The 21,308-nt window shown below is 34.9% G+C and overlaps 1 protein-coding gene across 6 annotated transcripts in view; it reads right to left on the bottom strand.

Moving 5' to 3' along the window:
- COL19A1 (collagen type XIX alpha 1 chain) overlaps positions 1-21,308 on the bottom strand; it is a 325,663-nt gene that overhangs the window by 137,430 nt on the left and 166,925 nt on the right. For all 6 annotated transcript variants that reach the window (XM_047734919.1, XM_047734921.1, XM_047734920.1 and 3 more), the window contains one exon: positions 1,073-1,126. In XM_047734919.1, the coding sequence (XP_047590875.1) occupies positions 1,073-1,126 (54 nt within the window). The remainder of the gene's footprint in view (positions 1-1,072; positions 1,127-21,308) is intronic.

A 21,308-nucleotide genomic window follows, 5' to 3' on the forward strand; every position in this document is an offset into this window, starting at 1 on the left:
TGCTCTGCCCTAAATAACATCACACATGTTCAGTCCCATTCCTGATACCACCAGAAAGTCCATGAATACTTTCTAGCATGTCGGGAGTCAGAAATCCATATAACTCTTATATTAAGAGAAATGAGATTTTAACCTGATAAAAGGTAAACTTTGGTAAAATTACCACTGGTTCCCAAATAGTTGAAGGATTTTGATATATTTGAGGTAAAAGACTTATTTGCCAGAGGACAAAACTGGAAATAATAAACAAAAATGACTAAAAAAGAGATTTGGGGTTAATATCGTAGGACAGTAAAAGAGAACATGGGATTTAGAATCAGAAGCCTCATATTCAAGTTCTGGTCTTCTTTTTATTAGCTCTTTGACTTTAGGCAAATCACCTAAACCCTGAATCATACAATCCTCATCTATCAGGTAACAAAAGTTAATAACAATAATCATATGAGCAAGCACATAAAGTGTTTCAAGGCATTAAAATGATCTGAAAATAACAATAAGCCGTAAGAATGGAGTGACCCACTGCTGTTGAAGTGAAGCTTACCCATTATCACTGCAGGGGTTCCCTTTCCTGGGGAAAGCTAAGACTATTGCAACTACAATTTATTCACTTACTACATATTTTATCTCAAAGGCAGCAAACTCAAAAAGAAGCATTACAAAGCATCACTAATGTCAATAATTTAATTCAACTAAAGACTGTAGTTAATATCCACCATCTTTACAGAATCCATGTACAGGCAGGAACTCCACAAAGATACTCATCAACTTAACTCTGCGAAGATCAGCTTAACTCAAAACCCCAAAATAAGACCAATGTGCCCTAGATCAAATTACGGTTAACTCATTTCGCCTAATGCATCTCTACATTTGTGCTGCCAATCTTGAAAGTTCATAGAGAACTTTCTGGATTGTAAAAGCTCTGTCAAAATCTCAACTCAGATTTCAGGCTTTGGATCATTAACCCTCTCCTCATGCCCATCTGCTTGTGTATTTTGGGTTTATTTTCATTAATGTTCAGAAATAAGTAAGCCCTTAGATAGTAATGCCTGCCAGTTGTTCCAAGTTTACTTACCCTTTGACCTTCTTTACCAGGTGGACCCTGTGGGCCTTGTATCCCCACGGAACCCTGGGAGGGTGGAAAGGACACTTGTTAATAGACTGTTTCAAGTACATCTGCCTCTGAAGAATGTTGTGAAAAGTAATACCTACTTTATTGATTAAACAAAACTTTTAGAGTGATCTGAGCTCTTCCAAAGTTAAACTCTGTAATATATTGATAATGATAAATTGTCCCTCTGTGACTGGTTTGTCTTTGGAGCTAACTCCAGAAAAGAAAAAAAAAAAAGTGATTCTAAACCAGGTGTGAGGCCAGTGTTCACTTCCAAACTCCAGACTTCCTTCCTTTCTGACTCTCCTATGGTCAGAACTATGTTTTACCAAACTACTATAAATAAGTAGTAACAATATTTGCAAACAGGAAAAAAAAAAGAAGGTTCTTTCTGTAAATGAACTCTACGAATACAGCCACATTTTTGGTTGAGGGTAGCTCTTCTAAAAACCCACTAAGAAAACACATGATTATGATGTTGGCTTTAATATATGTCTTCTCATAACATTTATTTAATATCATAGACATTATTTAATACTTTCTCACAACAACATTATCAAGAGGCAGGAAAAAAAATAAGCATTCTTTTTTTTTCAGATTATAAAAAAGGCCCAGGAAATTCCAGGTGCTGTTCATCTGTAAGTCAAGTCTCCTGATTGTCACAGTTACTTTTATACAGGACTTCTTACTCAAAATGAAACTCAAAATGATGGTATATTTTTAAAAAAATTGTCAGTAGTTATTGTCTCTTTGAAAGTTTCTTCTTAGTTCTCCTGATGCTTTCTCCTTCCTTATTCAACATTTTAAACTTGGGCGTTTAGGCTCATTTTCTTCTCAGTCCTCATTCTCTTGCCATGATCTAATATACTGTAGACTTTGAATATTCTAGGCCAGTGATTCTAAGATTTCCAAAGTAGGTACCTAACCACCTGCATGAGAAACTTATTCCTCTAGGGCATCTGAAACTTAGCACATTAAACACTGACTTAGGACCGTCTCCTCCCAAACTGAATCCTCTTCCAGCATTCTCCAACTCAGTCAATTCACACAATATCCTGTTAGATAGAACTCATCCCCCATACTTTCCTTTCTCAAATCTCTCTTTCACATCCAGTTACCTAGTTTGGTTGGTCCATCTCCACAAAGTATATTTGGAACCATCTATTTCTTTTCATTCCTAAGGCTCCAATCATTACTTTTTGCTTGCTCATCTGCTTCCTACTTGAACCAGACACCAACCCCTCGATTCTCCACATCATGCCAAACTGATCTTAAGAAAACCAGCCTGATCACAATTCTGTACTTCAAGCTATATTACAAAGCTGTAATAATCAAGACAGTATGGTACTAGCAAAAAAACAAACAAACAAACAAACAAGCAAAAAAACCACACACACAAAACCGGACACTGGTCAATGGAGCAGAACAGAGAACCCAGAAATGGACCCTCAACTCTATGGTCAACTAATCTTTGACAAAGCAGGAAAGATTATCCACTGGAAGAAAGAGAGTCTCTTCAACAAACAGTATTGGGAAAATTGGACAGTCACATGCAGAAGAATGAAACTGGACCCCTTATACCAGAAACAAAAATAAATTCAAAATGGATGGAAGACCTCAATGTGAGATAAGAATACATCAAAATCCTACAGAAGAACACAGGCAGCAACCTCTTTAATCTCGGCCACAGCAACTTGTTACCAGACATGTCTTCAGAGGCAAAGGAAACAAAAGCAAAAATGAACTATCAGGACTTCATCAAGATAAAAAGCTTCTGCACAGTAAAGGAAACAATCAACAAAACTAAAAAGTAAGCCACAGAATGGAAGAAGATATTTGCAAATGACCTATCAGACAAAATGCTGCTACCCAAAATCTATAAAGAACTTATCAAACTCAACACCCAAAAACCAAAAAATCCAGTCAAGAAGAAATGGGCATATGACAGGAATGGACATTTCTCTAAGGAAGAAATACAAATGACAGATGTGTGAGAAGATGTTAAAAATCACTTATCATCAGGGAAATACAAATCCAAAGCACAAAGAGATACCATCTCATGCCAGTCAGAATGGCTAAAATGAACAACTCAGGAAACAGATGTTAGCAAGGATGCAGAGAGAGAGGAACCATCTTACACTATTGGTGGGAATGCAAACTGGTATAGGTGCTATGGAAAACAGTATGGAGGGTCCTCAAAAAATTAAAAAAAGAGCTACATTATGACACAGCAATTGCACCAGTAGGTATTTATAAAGAAAATACAAATATAGTGATTTAAAGCGGCACCTGCACCCCCAATGTTTATAGCAGCAATGTCCACAATGGCCAAAATATGGAAAAGAGCCCAGTGGTCCATTGACTGATGAGTGGGTAAAGATGTGGTAAATATATAAACACACACACACACACACACACACACACACACACACACACACAGGAATATTACTCAGTCATCAAAAAGAATGAAATCTTGCCATTTGCAACAATGTGGATGGAACTAGAGTATATTATGCCAAGTGAAATCAGTCCGAGAAAGACAAATACCATATGATTTCACTCATATGTGGAATTTAAAGAAAAAAATAAACATATGGGAGGGGAAGATAAAATAAGATAAAAACCGAGAGGGAGGCAAACCATTAAGAGATTCTTTTTTTTTTTAAAGATTTTATTTATTTATTTGACAGACACAGATCTTAAGAAGATACACAGGCACAGAACTTAAGTAGGCAGAGAGGCAGGCAGAAAGAGAGAGGAGGAAGCAGACTCCCTACTGAGCAGAGAGCCCAATGCGGGCCTCGATCCCAGGACTCTGGGATCATGACCTGAGCTGAAGGCAGGCTTTAACTCACTAAGCCACCCAGGCACCCCCATTAAGAGATTCTTAACTGTAAAGAACAATGTGAGGGTTGCTGGAGGTGGGTGGCTGAGGAATGGGGTAACTGGGTCATGGGCATTAAGGAGGGCATGTTACATAATGAGTACTGGGTATTATATGCAACTGATGAATCACTAAATTTTAGTCCTGAAACTAATATTATACTATATGTTAACTAACTTGAATTTAAATAAATTAAATTTATTAAATAAAACTAAATAAATTTTAAATAAAATTAAATTTAAAAATTAAAAAAAAAAAAGAAGAAAACCCAGCCTGACCTTCCCTGAATTTCCACAGGAATGGATGAAGTTTATCAGTCTTTTTTTTTTTTTTAAGATTTTATTTATTTATCTGACAGACAGAGATCACAAGTAGGCAGAGAAGCAGGCAGAAAGAGAGGAGGAAGCAGGCTCCCTGCTGAGCAGAGAGCCCGATGCGGGATGCGGGGATCAGGACAGCTGAAGGCAGAGGCTTTATCCCACTGAGCCACCCAGGTGCCCTGAAGTTTATCAGTTTTAAAGTGCCTTGTACTTGACCTCATTTAAATCATTGTACAGGTAATGATTTGCCAAGTTTAAAGGACAACAGGTAGAATCTGTCTTATATTATCATTATATTAATCTTATTCACATTATGGGCCCAAGAATCTGAGTGAAAAAATTCATACTGGAAAATCCATTCACTTCAGTAAGTTTTGGGTAAAGCCAATAATTTTCAAAGAGTTTTGCAAATATTTGTGATTAACCCATCATATATTAAATGCTTAAATGGTTTGGAATAAATGAGAAAAATAGTAATAAATATTCAAACAAATTTAAATTTACCTCCATTCAGAAGAAGCATTCTTTTCTTATCTAATTTTAAAAAACTTAGGATACATTTGTAAATTCTGACCTTTTCCTTTAAAAGTGTGGTTACCTTTAAACTAAAATATCAGATGTGTTTGTGGTGACCTATAATTATTTATTATGTATATATTCATTTTTTTATAGAAGAAACTGTTTTAATAAATGTCATATGCATTATTTCACCATCTAATTTTATTTTAAATAGAAAAAAGTTATAAACATGTAATTTTTCATTCAGATAGCTTTCATTTGATTAATGTTGTCAGTATTTAATAAAAATCACTGTAACTCATTTTCAAAAAGCATTAATACAAAAAATTCTGCATGAATCACAAATCCTCAGTGTTTTATCCAGTCTTTCTCATTCCTTCCCTATAAAACCCTAGTAAAATATAGGTATTTACTACTTTCATTTTTTAAAATCTATTCTTAGAACAATTTATTATTTATTTATTTATTTTTAAATACTTTATTTATTTATTTGTCAGAGAGAGAGCACTCACTAGTGGGGGGAGCAGAGAGAGAAACAGATGCCCCAATGAGCAGGAAGTCCAATGCGGGACTCAATCCCAGGACCCTGGAATCATGACTGAGCTGAAAGCAGATGCTAGACTAACTAAGCCACCCACGTGCCCTGTTCTTAGAACAATTTAATGTTATAGGGGCACATAAATCCTATGTTTTATTGATTTAGGCAGGAATAAAAAACAAGGAATGAAAAAAGTGGTCAGTTCTGTTTGATTATTTTTTTACAAAAAACACCTGCCAAATGATATATAACCAAGGAAAGTTGGCTAATTAGGTCAACTTTAGGGTGGTAAATTTATAATGTGCGTAAGAAAAACAACTTTTAAAATCCAAATATACCAAGTATTAATTATAATATAATTATAGGGAGTTGTGTCATTTTTCAAAAAGACTGACACAATCTTGGCTCTAGATTAAACTCCTTCCTTTTACCCCTGGGAAACTATTATCATTTCATGAGTAGTCGAACTTATATATAACATTTTTGATATCCATCCAAACGTTGACAGCTCTTTCAGTGTTTTTAAACATGAGCTACTAAAACATACACACACCAAATATTCATGAAGGGAGTACAATTAATTCCATGCCACATATAATCAAAATTGCACTCACTTAGTTGGACAAATTATATACAAAAGTGGACAAAAATGCAAAAATATTAAACTTGATTTGGAATGGATTCAATGGATTCAAAAATATTTATGAGAACCTTCTGTGTGCAAAGTCCAAATGGTACACTCACACACATAAACCCACGAATATACCTTCTAAATATTCATGATTCTGTATCCCATGTCCCACCCCACCTTATATTTGCTAAATCTAGAACCCAGGGAGATTTTTATTTATTTATTTATTTTATTTTTATTTTTTTTAAAGATTTTATTTATTTATTTGACAGACAGAGATCACAAGTAGGCAGAGAGGCAGGCAGAGAGAGAGAGAGGAGGAGGAAGCAGGCTCCCTGCGGAGCAGAGAGCCCGATGTGGGGCTCGATCCCAGGACCCTGGGATCATGACCTGAGCTGAAGGCAGAGGCTTTAACCCACTGAGCCACCCAGGTGCCCCCCCAGGGAGATTTTTAATGAAAAGTTAGGGAATTATTTTTAATCTCAAATGGATTATTCACTATTTCAATTATCCATGACCAATTTTTAATCCTAGCCATATTGCATTAATGTTCAGAATATTTTTGAGCTATCTTTATTGAATTTTAGTTGATATTTACAGAGAAAAATAGTATCAACATTGTCATTAGTAAAACACAGGCCAACCAACTACAGAAAAATTATATTTTTTCCCAAAATAAGAAATCAAAATTTGGGAATGACTCATTATTTACAATTATTCAGCTTACTACTCCTTCCACCTAGTAAAGTCAAATAGTGAATTTGCTGATCACTTACAATTGAAAATTAGGAGGCACCTGGGTGGCTCAGTGGGTTAAAGCCTCTGCCTTCGGCTCAGGTCATGATCCCAGGTCATGATCCCAGGTCCTGGGATCGAGCCCCACATTGGGCTTTCTGCTCAGTGGGGAGCCTGCTTCCTCCTCTCTCTCTGCCTGCTTCTGCCTACTTGTGATCTCTCTCTGTCAAATAAATAAATAAAATCTTAAAAAAAAAAAAAGAAAATTATACATAGACCTAAGCTCCAGCCTACATAAACTTGGGTAGAGCTCAGCATTTGCCTCAGACCCTTCTCACAGTTCCTCCTTACTCTGGCTTTCATATCATTATGTGTGTACCTTACTTATCCTCTTAGTTGAACTGGAGTCCTAGAGGACAGATCATCATTTTTTTTTTCTATCTTCTGACATACTTATGGAAGAGCCTCAATAGATACTTAGTAAATTGGATCATAAGGAAAGAAACACTGGGATGGAAAAATACTGGCTGGTGATGGTAGGAAACAGATTTCTGGTCAACATCTAATCATATTTATTTTCAAAACTTGAACTTAAATATCACATTGGAGAACTTTCTGTCTTGTCTGTATTGCTCATCTAAAGTAATTATTCAATTATTTGATATCTAAGAGTAAAATTGACTTACAGTTCATTGAAGAATTATTGACCACTTATGATATCATGTGTTATGAAACTTATTTAAATTTTTGACCACTATTTGATGTTTTATAGATGTATAGCATTTTTCAAGTTAGAGAATTGTATCTTACGTATAATCTGTGTGTTATTTTCTCCTTTGATTTCATTTGTGGAAGAATAATGCCAATTTATTTTCTCTACTTTTTTCATGTATTTAATTGGCTATGAAAATGACTGTAAACTGGATTTTTCCTAAAATTTCACAAACGTGAAGATTTATTGCTTTTCTCAAAGAGAAGTATTAAGAATGTATTTCTGAGATTCATGATGTAAACATCTGCATTTGTCTATAAGGCATTCATTCTTTTCTCTCTTTTTTTTCATTTTTAAAGTCAGGTTTCTTTTCTCTTTTTTTTTAAGTGGGATTCTGGATATTAAAAATGTTGACAGGGAAAGGAACGCATAAGGCTGTTACCTCTTTTGGCTGGGATAAAACAATGTAAAAAATAGTCCAAGGCAGCTGAACCACTTTAAGTTCCAGTGGATAGCTATTATAGTGTGTTACATTACACATAGCTCTCTCTGGACAATCTTCTGATTACTTAAGACAGACTAGAGCTTATCATTATAGAAGCCCATGTAAATATTTAACTGAGAAATTACTTAGAATTAACTGGTTCAGAACAGAATTTTGAAGTGTTTAACAAACACAGCAGATGTTTAGCAGAGTTAATAGGGTAGATTAATTGCATTTAAACAGATTTTCATTTGTGAAAAGAAGCAAGATATATTCGTAAATTCTTAATCAAAGAAAGAAGCTGAAGTAAAAAAAAAAGGGGGGGGTGAGTTTCATTTTGAAGTATTATTTGCACTCCCTTGCTAGGGATGTTGCAGAATATATGATACCTAAAACTTACTTCAACAAAAATATTATGTGAGTAAGTGTATTTTAATTGTTATGATTATTGCTTTAGAATATGCTTCATAGACTTCACACATAAGAATAAGAGGAATCTGCATAGATTCTTTTTTTTTTTTTTAAAGATTTTATTTATTTATTTGACAGACAGAGATCACAAGTAGGCAGAGAGGCAGGCAGAGAGAGAGAGGAGGAAGCAGGCTCCCTGCTGAGCAGAAAGCCCGATGCGGGGCTCGAACCCAGGACCTGGGATCATGACGTGAGCCGAAGACAGCGGCTTAACCCACTGAGCCACCCAGGCGCCCCATAAGGTTGTTTCACTTTCTTTCTTTCTTTCTTTTTTTTTTTTTAAGATTTTTATTTATTTATTTCACAGAGAGAGAGAGATCACAAGTAGGCAGAGAGGCAGGCAGAGAGAGAGATAGAGGAGGAAGCAGGTTCTCCGCTGAGCAGAGAGCCTGATGCGGGACTTGATCCCAGGACCCTGAGATCATGACCTGAGCCGAAGGCAGAGGCTTAACCCACTGAGCCACCCAGGCGCCCCCTACATAGATTCTTAAAATACCACTGGGGCATTTTCTGTCTTTCAAATAGAGTGCACAAAATTAAAATGGAAAACAGAGCTTATCTGTTTTTATAGAAAATTTCATGCCTTTAATATAAGAACAATGAGAACAAATTTGATACGTTGGAGACATCAGAACAACAACAAAGTGAATTAGTAAAAATGTAACAGACATACAGTCTAGTCATGGGAAGTCCTTCTGAGAAGTGAAATTCAAGAATGTTTACGTTAATGGGACGCCTGGGTGGCTCAGTTGGTTAAGCCGTTGCCTTCGGCTCAGGTCATGATCCCGGCGTCCTGGGGTCGAGTCCCACATCAGGCTCCTTGTTCTGTGGGGAGCCTGCTTCTCCCTCTGCCTCTGCCTGCCACTCTGTCTGCCTGTGCTCGTGCTCTCTCTCTCTCTCTGACAAATAAATAAATAAAATCTTAAAAAAAAAAAAGAATGTTTACGTTAATAAGTTAAAGGAGTGACCGGTTTTATGTCATTTCATAGAATTATCGGGGCACCTGGGTGGCTCAGAGGGTTAAAGCCTCTGCCTTCGGCTCAGGTCATGATCCCAGGGTCCTGGGATCGAGCCCCACATCGGGCTCTTTCCTTGGTGGGAAGCCTGCTTCCTCCTCTCTCTCTCTGCCTGCCTCTCTGCCTACTTGTGATCTCTCTCTGTCCAATAAATAAATAAAATCTTTAAAAAAAAAAAAAGCATAGAATTATCATGACACAAGAATTTCCCTTAGGGTGTGAAAGTATTCAGAAAAACAATTTTTTGTTATATATAAAAAGCCTAACATTTCATCATAAGCAGTTGTCAGTACACACTAGGAAATAGAGGTCTTTGGAATAAAAACACAATAGAATCTCTTTCATACACTTAAAAAGAAAAAGAAAAAAAAAGCCCTGACAAACCTTTCCAGTAACACTGACAAGAGAAGAATGAGAGCCATCACTAGAAAGAAAATTTATGAAATATTTGTGTAGACAGGAATGTTTCAATCACTATCAGTTACAGTAAACAGGTTCCATAGTTGGATGGACAATTTTATCCTATCTTCAACAATTTAAAAAATTGAGGTCATCTGTAGTGCTTTCAAAATTTAACAGTTTCATTTGAAAGTCCTGCTAGCTATTTGGACATGAGACATAATGTATTATGATTATTCCATGTGGTTACAAAGATAAATTTTAGCAATAATCTTTTTCTGTTTTCTGAACTCAGAAATCACATCTCTTTTTATACATTGACCCTGAAATAGCAGGTTTTTAGTCACTATTGATTCAGCCATTAACACTAAAAATTAAATTAAAGAATATAACATACAGTCTATGAATCTGGAATGCTGAAGGACATCCATACTTCCCACAAACTTTCTTCCACCAAGAATTTTTGCCCCTATTAGGAGATAGTCTACTTCGTAACTTGTATATAGCCTCAGTTCCCTTTCATTTTGAATATTATCTAGTACAGTGAATTGCATGTAGTAAGCATTGAATGGCTGAATGACTGATAGATTCTGATTCCTTTACACTTCTCTTGGTACATCTGCTATAGTGAGAAAATTAATTGTCATAGCTACCAAAATTCCAATTAAAAATTTTATATTCTTCATCCACAAATCCCACTTCATACCAAAATAATCTGTTATTTTTAATTCTTATGTGGTCAAATTGCAAAATAGATGCTCTACTTCTATTTGGAAGAGTTGCCCTTCATTAGAGAAAGAAATGTAAGTTGCATTAAATTTATCTCATATTGATGAGGATTAAGTACTTACTCTTTGATAAAAACAACATGAATTGAAGAGATTAATGTATCTATACAAACCATTAATTAATAAGAAATAGAACCAATCAAGTTATTTAAAATGCTTATATCATTTAAAATAATGTAGTTTCATATTTGGTAATTATTTTGAGTTACTTTCATTGAATTATCATAAATATTTTCATATTTTGTTAATTTTATATTTTTAGTTTTTTTTTTTTTTAGATTTTATTTATTTATTTGACAGAGAGAGATCACAAGTAGGTAGACAGGCAGGCAGAGAGAGAGAGGAGAAAGCAGGCTCCCTGCCAAGCAGAGAGCCGGATGCGGGACTCGATCCCAGGACCCTAAGATCATGACCTGAGCAGAAGGCAGAGGCTTAACCCACTTAGCCACCCAGGCGCCCCCTAGTTTTCTTGACTATGAAAAACTTTATGTAAATTTTCTTTACTTTGGCTCTAACCCAATAATGAAATGGTTTGATTTCAGTTAACTCAAGGCCATGTTGACAAGTAAAAAATTGGTAGATCAGTGGTCTATCAAATCCATTTGTATCATCTGTCTTAAAGATTTATGTGAGGGTAAAAATGACTGATTCAGTTTTAATGATGAGTCTGATCATAACAATGGTCTAGTTTTGGACTGGCTTTGCCATAGCTCACTGACCACTTGGAGACATGGCTCCACTGCAAAAAGGGGAGCAATCTATACATGGGTTGTTTTATTTTTTTATTATTATTATTTTTTTCACATGGGTTGTTTTAAAATGTCCTCTGGTAACTTCTAAGAATGGACAATATGATACAAATGTAATTCCAAATGTAATACAATGAATAACTTTTGCATTTGGGCCATGTGACATAAATGACAAGACTGAAGGAAATAATCTAGTAATTTTGGGGTTAAAACACAAATCAGTACAGAGATATTCGCACCCCATATGAAAGACCTAAGAATTAATGCAGATAACTGTAAAGATGGTTAAAACAATATCACAAGAAGCAAGTGGCAATTCATTGAGTAAGTTGGTAAAAACCAAACTTTTAATAGAGGAAAATGGTCCGTACTATAATAAATTTTAAAAATATATTAAAAACATATATTGAAGACTTTTCTCTTTTAAGATTTTATTTATTTATTTATTTATTTATTTATTTACTTACTTACTTACTTACTTATTTATTGGGAGAGAGTGTGCACACACAAGCAGGGGAGAGGGGCAGAGGGAGATGGAGAGAATCTCAAAGATTCCACTAAGTGTGGAACCCAATTTGGGGCTCGATCTCACAACCCTGAGATCATGATCTCAGCCAAAATCAAAAGTCCACTGAGGTGCTCCGAAGACTTTTCTCTTTTTACCTTCTTTCCACTGGTCTTCTTCCTTTCTGCCAGGAGCATCCATTTCCCTCAGGAGGATTAATATCATAATAGCATAAGTGTAAAGACAATGAAAGAGTCAATGTTCAACTTTTGACATATAACGGTTCACATGAGACAGCAGTCTGGAAGCTAGGCTCCAGGAATAGAAGAGTATTTCTAAATATCAAGCATCTCATCACCATATATGAAGAGATATTCTCATAGATCACAAAGTTGAACATGAACAACACAGAGGAAGGAACAGATAAAGGATGTTTCTATCCAACCAGAAAGGAAATTGAAAACATTTCCTTACTATTTCCTTGAATGAACAGTTTCAGGAGAAGAATGGTGAATTCGACACCAGTATTTTTGCTTTCCCGCCTCTTAGGAAACCAGGAAGAAGTCATAAAGCATTCTATTTCTTATCAGACAATGAGCAAAACCTTTATAATTCTGATGGAAATAATTTCTAACGTAGAAGTCAGTACCAAGACAAACTAGCAATCAAGTATACAAGTAGAATAAAAACACTTTCAGACATGTAAAATCTTAGAAAGTTTACTCCCTTTTATTTTTAATTTTTAAATTTAAAAAAAAAAATTTCTTTTCAGTGTTCCAGAATTCATTGTTCATGCACCACACCCAAGTGCTCCATCTAATACGTGGCCTCCATAATTCCCACCACCAGGGTCACCCAACCCCCCATCCTCCTCCCCTCCAAAACCCTCAGTTTGTTTCTCAGAGTCCACAGTCTCTCATGGTTTGTCTCCCTCTCCAATTTCCCCCAACTCCCTTCTCCTCTTCATCTCCCCATGTCCTCCATGTTATTCCTTATGCTCCACAAGTAAGCGAAACCATATAATTGACTCTCTCTGCTTGACTTATTTCACTCAGCATAATCTCTTCTAGTCCGATCCATGTTGATAAAAAAGTTGGGTATTCATCTTTTCTGATGGAGGCATAATATTCCATAGTATATATGGATCATATCTTCTTTTTACATTCTTCTAATAATTTGCTTGAAATGTATTCACATAAATGAAAGAGTGAAACCAAGAAAGGAGATAACAAGGAAAAGAAGAGGATTTGGGGGCTGCCTGGGTGGCTCAGTGGGTTAAGCCTCTGCCTTCAGCTCAGGTCATGATCTCAGGGTCCTGGGATTGAGTCCTGCATCAGGCTCTCTGCTAGGCAGGGAGCCTGCTTCCTCCTCTCTCTCTCTCTTTCTCTACTAGTGATCTCTCTCTCTGTCAAATAAATAAAATCTTTAAAAAAGAAAAAAAAAAAGAAGAGGATTTGGAATCAATCAAGAAAAAAAAAATAAAAGGAGTCACAGAAAACAAACTGAGGGTTTTGGAGAGAAGGGGGTTGGGAGGTTAGGTGAGCCTGGTGGTGGGTATTAAGGAGGGCACATATTGCATGGAATACTGGGTGTGGTGCATAAACAATGAATCTTGGAACACTGAAAAAATAAAATAAAATAAAATTAAATTAAATTAAAAAAAGAAAGAGAATTTTGTAGCTTATCTGGAAAGCTAGTAGTTAAGAATGTAGTAAAAGCTAGTAGCCAAGAATGAACAGGACTCCCCCAAAATAAAAGACTTAATGAGAGAATTTGAAAAATATGGAGGATAATTACAGGGCAAAGAGATAATTAGAAACATCACAGAACAGAACAAAACAAACAAAAACGAAACTATTCAATAGAAAAAAAGCATACCACATGGCTCTACAAATACCAATATTTACATAGTCATAAAATTCTGAAAATTTTATATTTTTAAAACTAAAAGTAATACTATAACTCTATTAACCATTCACTTGTGGCTGGGCATCTAGATTTTTTCTATTATTTTACTATCTCACACAATGCTGAAATAAATAGCCTTGCACATGCATTAATTTCATAAATGAGCGAGACCATCTGTAACTAAATTTGAAATTTTGATAAACCATATCAAATTGTCCTCCAAAGAGACTATATCCACATGTACGTTCCTCAGTATGTATGAGTGTGTTTCTCTACATTTTTGCCTACACACTATACTATATACTACACACTATACTATCAAACTTTTTGATCTTTGCCAATCTTTTTTTTTTTTTTACTGTGGTAAGAATATTTAAAATGAGCCCTACCTTCTTAACAAATTTTTAAGTGCACAACAAGTATTATTAACTATAGGCACAATATTGTACAGTAGATTTCTAGAATGTATTGATCTTGTATGTCTGAAACTTTACACCCATTGAATAACAGCTCTGTAATTTCTCCTCCTCCTACTTCCTGCCAACTACCCTTCATTCTACTCTGCTTCATTGAGTTTGACCATGCTAGATACTTCATAAGTGGAACCATACGGTATTAGTCCTTCTGTGACTGGCTGATTTCACTTAGCTAATACCTTTCAGGTTCTTTCATGTTGTGGCATAGGGCAGGATATCCTTTTTTTTTTTTTTTTTAAGATTTATTATTTTATTTCAGAGAGAGAGAGCAATTGTGGGGGAGGCGCAGAAAGAAAGGGAGGGGGAAGAAGACTCCCCACCAAGTGGGGAGCCCAATGCAGGGCTCCATCTTCCCACCTGGAGATCATGACCTGAGCCAAAACCAAAAGTTGATGCTTAACAGACTGAGCCACACAGGTACCTCTATCCTTTTTAAAGGCTAAGTAATATTTCACTGTGTGTATATGCCACATTTTTGTTCCTCTGTCAGGTGACATTTAGGTTGTTTCTGTATCTTAGCTATTCTATCATAGGCAAGTGAAAATATGTTCAACATCAGTAATCAGCAGGAAAATCCAAGTTAAAACTACAATGAAAGATCACTTCACACCCGTTAGGATGGCTTTTTTAAAAGAAAAAGGTAAGTGTTGTTAAGGATGTGGAAAAATTGGAACACTTACACAGAGTTGGTGAAATGTAAAATGGTGCAATGGCTATAAAATCCAGCATGGAGGTTACTAGAAAAATGAAAACTATAAATAACATATTATCCAGGTGTCCCACTTCTAGGTGTATATCCAAAAGAACTGAGACTGCTGCCAGTATTATAAGTGAAAATTAGTATGTCAGAGATATTGTAATTTGTATTTCTCTTATTATAAGTACATTTAGATGAATTTTTTATGTTTAAGAGACATCTCATTCTTTATTTTGTATAAACTCTGTTCACATCCTTACCCATTTTTTAAAAATGAAGTTTATCTATATCTATATATCTATATATATCTATATTTTGAATTGCAATGCATGAATTATTTGTTGATGTGGCCACATTTACTAATTTTTTTCATATTTACTTTCTTGACTTTTTTACTTTTAAAAAATTGTTCTTTAGTAATTATTTTTAAATTTTCTATTTTTTCCAGAGCACCTAGGTGGCTGAGTTGGTTAAGCTTCTGACTTTGGCCTGGCTCATGATCTCAGGGTCCTAGGAGGGAGCCCCATGTCTTGGCTCCATGCACAGTGGGGAGTCTGCTTTTCCCTCTGCCCCTCTCCTCAATCAAGAGTGTACATTCTCTCTCACTCAAATCAATAAATAAAATCTTAAAAAAAAATTCCATATTTTCCATAAGACCATTCTGGTTTAATTTTCACCTTTAAAATTTTGATCCATCTAATATTTTTATTGGTATGGGAGTGATAAATGCATCCAATTTTGTGTTTCTCCAAATGTTAAGTAATTATTCCCAATCTATTTACTGAAATATGACATTTATCTTATGACCCTTTCAGTTTTATTTTTAATTATGTAAATATACTATTTTGAAGAGTACTAAATTTTTATTTAAAATACTAAATAAATTAAGACAAATAAACTTATTCTCAAAATTCACTAATTGCATGCAGTTTCAAATTTAGCATTTGAAATAGCAAGAAATTGCTCTAATTTTTATACCCAGCAATTTATCCCTAAGTGTACAACAGATCATTACTCTTAACATAAGTGGTCCCAAATTGCAATAATCTGCCACTAATTTGGCTAATATAATGGTAATTATTATCATGTAAAATATTTTAAGATTTATTTTAGAGAGAGAAAAGGACCATGAGACAGAGAGAGAGACAGCATGGGGGAAGGGTACTGGCAGAGGAAAGAAAGAGAAAATCCCAAGCAGATGCCATGCTGGACACAAAGCCCAGTGTGGGGCTCGATCCCGGCCCTGAGATCACAACCTGAGCCAAAACCAAGAGTTGGACACCTACCCAACCACGCCACCCAGGTACTCCCATGTAAAGTATTCTTTTTTTTTTTTAGTCATCATTTTGTCTTTAGATTCAACTTGTACTTGTTGGTGGCAGAACGAAGGAGATGGCCTTTATAAGGCTAAACTAGCCTTGTTAATTCTGTAGAACAGGTGGAAAATGTCAGGGTGGCTGCTTAAATAGTGAAATGTTTAATTCCTAATTAACAAAATCAGTGAGAACTCCCTATAAATTCAGAATTAACTATATGGTGTATTTTGGTAATTTGTACACTAACCAATAGGTAAAGTAACTGCATTGTCTATTTATGGGCTTTTTATGGATGTTAAGTGTGATAATGTTTTTATATTGACAAAAAAGGCATTCTTGAAAATACTAAAATTCTGAGACTTAGTTTAATATATCTAAGAACTAATTCAATTTTTGTTGAAATTATACTGCAGGCCAATGGACAAGTCAATCTATATACAAATATTTTCTTAAACACAATCTTTTAGAAATGGGTCAAGCATTTACCCTCTATAATCATATACTGAGTAAGTTAAGGCTGAGTCAGTGTAACTTCAGTTCAGTGCGTGCAAGTAACCTTAATAAGATTTGTCATGATGTATCACATAGACCCTCCTCCCCCAGGATATTATTCTCATGTTACTTTTCAATCTGCTGGGTTGGTAATATGATGTGTTTTTCAAATGACCAGATTGTGATGTTATCAAAGCCAGGCACAAATGCCTTAATTTTCAAACTACCAATCAAACACTAGAAAGTTGGCATGAACGTAAATTACAATTAATGTTTTCTTAATATTTCAATGAAATGGAGTAATTAGAAAGTCATTTCTAAACTTCTAAGAAAAGGAGTGTATCATGGGAACAAATCAACATAATTTGAGAGTCAGTGTACTAATATAAAGCTATTACAAGCACATAAGTAGTGAATAAAGGGACAATACAAACAGCATATAAAAAAGATTCTCATATTTGCACAGAACCAAAGGGTAGAAGCCTGAGGGCAACATTTCATCATCATTTCAACAAATACTTTGATGACTTCCACACACTCACAACAATAAATTAGGAAAAGAATACAGAATTGACATTTACTGAGTACCTGCTATTGCATCAGGAATCCCACTAGCCATTTTATGTAAGTGATTTAATTTAATAACTGTCAAAATAGAATTTTTCCTTCTCATAGGTGAGAAAATAAACTTCCTAGAGGTAACACTGAACATAAGTGGGGGAACCTGAGCTTTAAACTCAAATATATCTGACCCCAAAACTCAATTCTACTTCTAGTACTTTCTACTTCCACTTCCAAAGAAATATTTGGGGCATAAGATGTATTTAAATATGTATCATGTTAATCCGCCAATGGGGTTTTAGATAAATCTTAGCATATTATTAGACCTGATAGGATCACCCTTGACATTTTTTGATACAGAAAGATATTAAACTTTTTAGAATATATTATATTGGGAAACTAAGAAGTGTTTGTAAGACAGAATGGTGTTCCATCAGAAATGGAATGAAAAATCAACAGCACAGACTGAAGGTAAGTAAGAATAGCAAAGTCCCAGAAAGCTCCTGAGGATTAGAATTGGTCAGAGGCTGAATGAGGCAGTGGTATTGTTAGCAAATGGTGTGGTAAATAAAAGAGCAATGATCTGTTAGGATTTGTTTAAAAAGGGATACAAAGCACATTGTTGGAGATAATTCTCCATGAATCTTTGGCATTTCTGCTTGTTTTATGAGGGAGGCACTAACTGCTCTATGTTCCAAACCATCTTTTCACTCATCAGCCAAGCCACAAGGGAACCTAGAGAATTCAAAGTTAATTCTGCCCCAGCTGCCTAGATGTTCTTGTTGGCTTGATGTGGTCCTAGATCAAAAAGATAATGGCTACCTGACTGAATACGGCTCACACAGTAGTACCATTTTGGTGGCACACCAGGCTAACATAGGATACAGAATGGGTTTCTATAAGTTTTATTAAAAATGTGTCTGTTCTTGTTGATATATTGTATTGGAGTAATACTTCACATCAAGGGGAAAGAGCAGTTTAGAAACTTAAGGAACAAATCATCTGGTTTTCTAAGGTAGATCTGGATAATTTAAGGGATTTGTTCAGCTGGTTGGGTTTGGGATCCAGGGGAACATGGTTGAAATCAGTACTCGAGGTTGGCCTCATCTACCTGCTTGGAATCCTTTTAACAGTAGTCCTCGTTAACTGTTAGATGGGACAAGTTGAACAGTTTTGGTCTCAGCCTGCTCAGGTAAGGTTAGTAAGAGTAGCTGATGCAGTGGTATATTCAGAGAAAAATCTGCCAGGAGCCAAGACAGTGTCGAAAAGATGGGTGGATATTGGTGGGAGACAATGGTTTTTTCCATGGCTCTTTCATGCATGTCTTGTGAGGGAGGTATTAATTGCTCTTTTCTACTTCTGTTATTATCTTTTTAAGAATGCTTATATCAAAAACCAAAGGGAAGATGTGCTTACTGTTCAGAATTTTAAAGATAATGTCTCCTTCTAGGACAAAGGGCTGTTAAAAAAAGTTCACTGAAAAAGATTTGGGCTCCCAAAACTTGGAGTTCCTCAGTTGTGACACCAATCCATTGCACGTGTTGCACCTATCTGGGTTACTCCTGAGGCTTGGTGGCAAGGGCAACCAGTGCAAACACGAAGCTCACGTTGCCTGCTACCGTGAGAGATAACAGCCACACCTCTGACTCAGGATCTCATGTCTTCTTCCAGGATCTGTTAAATTGTGGCAGGCTAATTGTTACCTTGCAAGTGGGGTAAAATTCCATACCTTTCACAGTTCTGGACACTGCTAAGTCCAACTCTTTCTCTATATTGTGGATATATCTAATTTAACTTTTTTTTTTTTTTACATTTAATCTCTATTCTTTCAAAACAATGTGACAAAAGAGAGGATTTATTAAAATGTTACTAGAGGGATAGACATTACATCATATATAGCTAAATGAATTAGAATTCCTGAGGAAATTGAAAGGTGAAATAATAGAATTTCACAATTTGAATGATCTTTAAAACCTTGTTTTGACCACTAAATATTAGTCAGCGACACGACCAAAATAAAATAAATAAATAAAAATAGTTGCATACTTCAGGATAGACTTGAGTTTCTTGGCCTTATATCTAGGGTTTATTTATCAACAGAAACTTTAATAATGAATTAAAACAGAGGAGGCTTCTATTCATGTCTGCAGTATATAAAACAGAAGGTAGGATTCTTCAAATAAGGAGATAATTCCAGTTGCCCACAAATGACATGTCTTTCAAACTGACAAAAAAATCAATGAGGGACAGTAAGTGACATCAGGATTGCCATTGTTGAAAATAATCAATGTAGGATAAGGTAACTATCTGCCCTAAGTTAATTACTTTTAGTTGGAAGGAGGGCATCTACCTTTCATTATAATGTTTGAGTCAGGGATTTAATATTCCCCTATAGATATTTTACCCATAGGATTTGGTGATATTTTATTTTGATAATATGTTTGTTGGTGAAAAATATCTGTCTTCTGCCTATGAAGAAATTTGTATTGAGTACCTACACTGCACCAAGTACTACAAGTTGCAGGGAATGAGTATGATAGAAAGGGTTGCTATATCCTTATAGAGACTACACTAGAAGTAAAAAAAGAAAATACTTTGATTCAGTTTATAGTTAATAATTTCCTTAAGATGAAAAAATTCTACCCATAAAGACACTGTGATTATACAAAAGTTGTCTTTGAACATTTCTCAGCAATTACTTCATAAAGGTCTCATTCCTATTGATACTCATTCCTATTAATGTTTTGCCTTTGAAGATTAGCATAATATCAATGAGAACACTAGCTAAATGTTAAATAGTACTTACTAGGAGCCAATCATTTTTCAGGAAGTTTTACAAATACTAATTCATTTAATCATTACTTCAATGCTATGTAGTAAGAAATACTATTATTCCATTTTATAGATGCTGAAAGTAGGGCACAGGGAAGAAGTCAAGTAACATGCTTAGGTTCAAACCCTGGATGAAGGGACGAGGTAACTCCTAAGCTATAATGCATGAATTTTGGGTTTGTTAAAACCAGTGGAATAGTTAAGTGGAATAAATATAATTCTAATTATAAAATACCACTTTATAGATCAATATAAGGTTCCTACCCAAATTTTTTCATATACTTACAGTAAAATTGAATTTAACTGATTTCTATGTATATCTGACTTAAATACACTCTTGTCTCCCTATAATTTTTCAAACGGCTTTTCCATTTTTAATTTTCTAATGGCATTTAAGATACATTTTAATGTATTTTTTCTAGATCACTGAATATCTCATCATGAAAAAACAGCTCCTTCATAAAATTCCCTAACTGCTAGTGTATAGCACTTTTAGGAAAAAAAGTTTTATTGTTGAGCTTTAAAATACATAACATAGAATTGTGATGAAAACAATTTGAAATGTCTTTTAAAACAGAAGCAAACTATAAGCAGAAGGGCAGAAGGAGCTATTCTCAAATCATTTATCTAATGAAAGATATATAAATCACCTTCTGTCAAATGAGCTGATGGTATGTTTTTCCAAAACATAAATCTTCTCTGAGGCTGAACATAAATCTTTCTAGGCCCTTAAGCATCCACTCCCCTATATCTCTGCACAGAGTCAATAAAAATAGTTTTGTAGATAGAAATACCTTCTATTTTAATCAACTAAATCATTTATGTAAGTCTTTTGCCCATACATTAAAAAAAATAATTGATTTTTAAGAATATTTGAAATCAAATCCCTTCTTTCTTCTGGCCCACTAGTATCCTAAAAAACTCAATATTGAGCTGGATCATCAGTTTCAGAAAGTTAACAGTGAATTAACTATGAATTATGCAACTTTTTAAGACAAACTTAATTCAAATTCAGGCAATTCATAGAAAGACCATATGAATAATTCAGATTTTGCTATGTAAGGGATTTTAAATAATCTTAATGGAATTGTCTATTAATTACTATGCTATAGCACATATATTTATGTGTAGATATCAATATGTATGGTATACATATGCTGTAGATGA

Source organism: Lutra lutra, chromosome 6, assembly GCF_902655055.1.
Source record: "Lutra lutra chromosome 6, mLutLut1.2, whole genome shotgun sequence".
Lineage (NCBI taxonomy): Eukaryota > Metazoa > Chordata > Mammalia > Carnivora > Mustelidae > Lutra > Lutra lutra.